This window comes from Phaseolus vulgaris, chromosome 6 (genome assembly GCF_000499845.2).
Source record: "Phaseolus vulgaris cultivar G19833 chromosome 6, P. vulgaris v2.0, whole genome shotgun sequence".
In the NCBI taxonomy this organism is placed as follows: Eukaryota; Viridiplantae; Streptophyta; class Magnoliopsida; order Fabales; family Fabaceae; genus Phaseolus; species Phaseolus vulgaris.
In genome coordinates, this window is record NC_023754.2 from 11853102 (window position 1) to 11857314 (window position 4213).

General features: G+C 33.1%; 1 protein-coding gene across 1 annotated transcript; it reads left to right on the forward strand.

The window, feature by feature from the left end:
- Positions 1–1895: 1895 nt before the first annotated feature.
- LOC137831117 (uncharacterized) lies at positions 1896–4213 on the forward strand. Its single transcript, XM_068638657.1, has one exon. It carries the CDS (start codon positions 2543–2545, stop codon positions 3905–3907), a length of 1365 nt encoding a protein of 454 aa, XP_068494758.1. The 5' UTR covers positions 1896–2542; the 3' UTR covers positions 3908–4213.

Here is a 4213-nt window from a genome sequence, read left to right on the forward strand (position 1 = left end):
ATAAATCAACATTCTTGGAGATTTCACAATAATTAGAGATAAAAACATTTTATAGTATATAAGTGGAAACCTCACTTTACAAACTCAATTTTAAAAAGTTGAGTTAAGTTTAAAGTTCACTTATTAATATGATATTAGAACTATGTAGAGTCTATCATAGCGAGAATTTGTTGAGCTTATTAGGTCACCTGCTATCAGACTGCTATTAAACCACCCATAATATATAGTCCCACACACGATAAGGTTGAATTAAGTGTAAAGTTCACTTCTTAAGATATCATTAGAGAGAGAAAGTTTGCTAGCCTTGTCAGACCACCTGTTATCGGAGTAATGGGGTGTATTGTAGATCCCACATTGACTAGAAATCTCATATCCACTAAAGATAAAAACATTTCATAGTATATAAGTAAATACAAACCTCACCTTATAAACTGGTTTTATAAGGTTGAGTTAAGTTTAAAATCTACTTTTTAATAATTATCTTTAAAATAAATATTTTATATCAATCACGACATAAGAAAAAAATTATAATTGTTTTATATGCATCATTTTAAATTTTTTTGGTGATTTTATCAATTATCATACTCATATACTTACTTGGCATTTGATGGATTCCCTATTTCCCTTACTACTTTGAACTTGATCAATATTGAGGTTTTCTAGAGTTGCTCCAACGGTTCTTTGTGTTGTAGCTTTTGCTCTCTAATAACTTCACTATAGCACTCTTCAATCTCTATCATAGATTTGCTTTACACACTATTTGATAAGGGGAAACAAGAAAAAAGAGTGCCTAATGCCACCTCATTTTGTAGAAGCAATGAGAAGAGATTTTTCTACGTTTTCATAATGCAAAGTAGACTAATTTGGTTTTTGTGGGGCCTCAATGCCAATACTCTTAGTGTGTGGAGCAAGTGAATCACTGAAATTGGAAGTTTCATTGTCAAGCAAAGGAAAAAGAAAACACAAACCCTTCTGTCCCCCACCCCAAAAGAAAGATTAATAGCTCACACAAAAAATCTTATTCCACTAAGGTTGACTGCCAAATTCACACATATGAATCACACCATTCCTTTTTTTTATTAAAGATAAAATCTTTAGAGATTTTATATTCAGAGATTTCTCTTAATTTTCTCTAATGGTGTTTTTGATAAATGAAGAATTATAAGAGAAAAGTTTATGGAAATAAATTGGAGAACTTAAAAAGAAGATTTTCTTTTTAAATAGTGTAACAAAATTTATTTTTATCTGGTTTCTCATTCTTTTTTAGTTAAACATTTTTCATTTTCACTTTATTCTCACATGTATTCAATCATTTCACTAGTTTCACCTATCCCTACATTTTCCCCCTTTGTAACAAATATAACCTAATATTCTTTCTTAACTAGAGAGTAACTTGTTTGGTTAATTTTTGGTGGAAATTTTACTTATATTTTCATAGCATAAGTCAATTCTTTAGAAGTGACTATTGTTGGAATTTAAGTTGTTTGATTTTTCTTTATTGTATTGTATGTTTAGAATGTGTCAACAACTTGGTTAATGAGAAATATGATAGATGAGATGAGAGATGAAAACATGCACATATATGTAAGGAAACTAGAATAAATGTAATTTTTGAAGTATATTTTCCATGCTATTTTTTATATTTATTTATTTATGTGGTTTATGCCTTTCTTTATTATTTTATTAATTAAACATTTTTTTATTTCTTTAGCTTTTCATCTATATATTATCCTTCTAATTATTTAATTTTTATTGTGAAATTCGGAATAAAATTGGCTTTCTTTCATCTTTGTGTTTCTTCAATAATTTTTTATTAAGTCAATTGATATAGTACATCAGAATTAAATAATGTAAAAAAAAAAATAGAAAACAGAATAAATCTTTAACGTGTTCAAATTATCTAATGGTATTCATACTCAATTGGTGGTACACCAATATATCCTTGCACATAATTATTTCATAGCAGTAAAAGCAAAAACAGAATCAATAGAAGAAAAAGGGTGGCATCCAACTAACCCATTACGTCATCATCATTTTCCCAATTCATTTTCATGCTTTGATCCTTCATTTCTTTCACCTACTACCACAACATCATCCTTAACTCTCCTTTCCATGTCCATCAAACACAACACACTTCATTACACCTTAACTGTTTCTTTCTCTCACACTTTGCTTTCTTGTTTCTGTCTGAATTGTTGGATTCATGTGACAAACATCTTCACCCTACAAGAACATCATCATCATCCAGTGTATATTTAGAACCAGGTTTTAACAAGTCTCTATTGTTACTCATTCAACTAGGTTACAAAACTCTGTTCTAGTTCTGTTTAACCCTTTTGGAAGCTTGTTATTGTAATGAAATAGGTGTTTTGAATTTTGAAAACTCATTCGAAAGAGTAGTGGGAAATTGGATTAAGTACCCTTGTTGTAGGATCATTGATGAACTAGAATATCTATCTGAACTCTGCTTGTGTTATAGTTCCTTGTTCTTGGGCCTTTTTTCTGGCAAGTTATAGAACAAGTTTGGTAACAGCAGGTTAGAATGAATTCATTCGATCAGAGTCATCAAACTACCAGCTTCAGGTACAATCCAAACTCGAACACAATGAATCATGCAGATGATGATGCTGAGTTCTCTGGGATTCTTGATATCTATGTTCATCATGCTAGGAACATACATAACATATGCATCTATGATAATCAGGATGTGTATGCCAAGTTCTCTCTTACGTACAACCCTGATGACACTCTCTCCACTAGAATCATAAATGGAGGTGGAAAAAACCCAATATTCAATGAAAACTTGAGGATGAAGATTACCCAGATGGATGCTGTTCTCAAGTGTGAGATTTGGATGTTTAGCAGGTCAAGAAATCATTTGGAAGACCAGCTTTTGGGATTTGCTTTGGTCCAAATTTCACAGGTTGTTGGCAAAGGAAAGGTGACTGAAGATTATAGCCTTTCCTCCACTGATCTTTTCCATTGTCCTGCTGGAACTGTCCAATTAACAGTGTCTTTGGACACATATTTTCCAACCAGTTCCACGGTGAGTTCCATATCACAATCAGCTACTAATTCATCCATATCCTCAGAAGTTGTCTTGCTTGATCCAAAAATCTCTGAAGATATTGCAGACCCAGTTGAGTATTCTAGAATTGAATTTCCTGATGTTGGTGTTATGAAGGAAAACCAGAAATTGGTTTCTGAGTACTTCAATTGGGAATCTTATGGTTCTTCTGCTTCAAGGCCTAATTCAGTAGGATTTCTACCATTTCTTCAACTTGTCGATTCTCCTCAAGGTGATGATTATGAAATGACTGTGACAGCTCCAGATGAGAATCATGAGTCCACTTCACCAAATGAGAGCATTCTGAATTCTGTGCTCCCAAGCTCTACTACTACAAGCTTAAGTGATGATAGAAACTCGGCTGATTCAGTTGAGGACAAGAGTAATTTGAGGGGTGAGTCAACAAATTCTTTCCATGTTTCAGTCACGGTTGAAGGTTATCAGAACTCTGGTGCTAGTCCAGATACCCCAACTTCCAAGAAAGAAAGTGGAGCCAGAGATGATAAGGAATCAAACTTCACACCACGCAAGGAGAAGGAGATCAATAGTGATAGGAATACAAAAGCAGCAAGATTTGGTCAAGTTTTTTCTGCTCCACTACAGAACATCAATATGGAGGCTGAGCAATCAGCTATGCAACAGCAAATAGTTGACATTTATATGAGAAGCATGCAACAATTCACAGAGTCTTTGGCAAAAATGAAGCTCCCAATGGACCTTGATAAACCTGAGAGTGAAGGCCATGGTGACGTGATTCAAAATCATAACAACAGCAAGTTAGAAATAGATAAGAAAATGGATGGATCACGTGTATTTTACGGTAGCCGAGCCTTTTTCTAGTTATACCTTGATGCAACGTATGATTGACAGGTAAGTATGCCCTTTAAGCATATAATCACAGATTTGATCCCCAAGAGAGCTCAATTCCTGAATAGACTTCAGTATCTTAGTAGATTAGTTTCTGGTTTTGACACACCAAATTCACAGAAGAACTTATATCTTGATGCTACATCCACATGAATAGTTTAGTTTATTGTACCATGAGCTAATCCTGTGTTATTTCAACACTTCTTTACATTCTTCTATATCAGTGAATCCTATGTATTTCTTTCTCTGTAATGTATTCAAAGGAATGCTTTTTGTCAA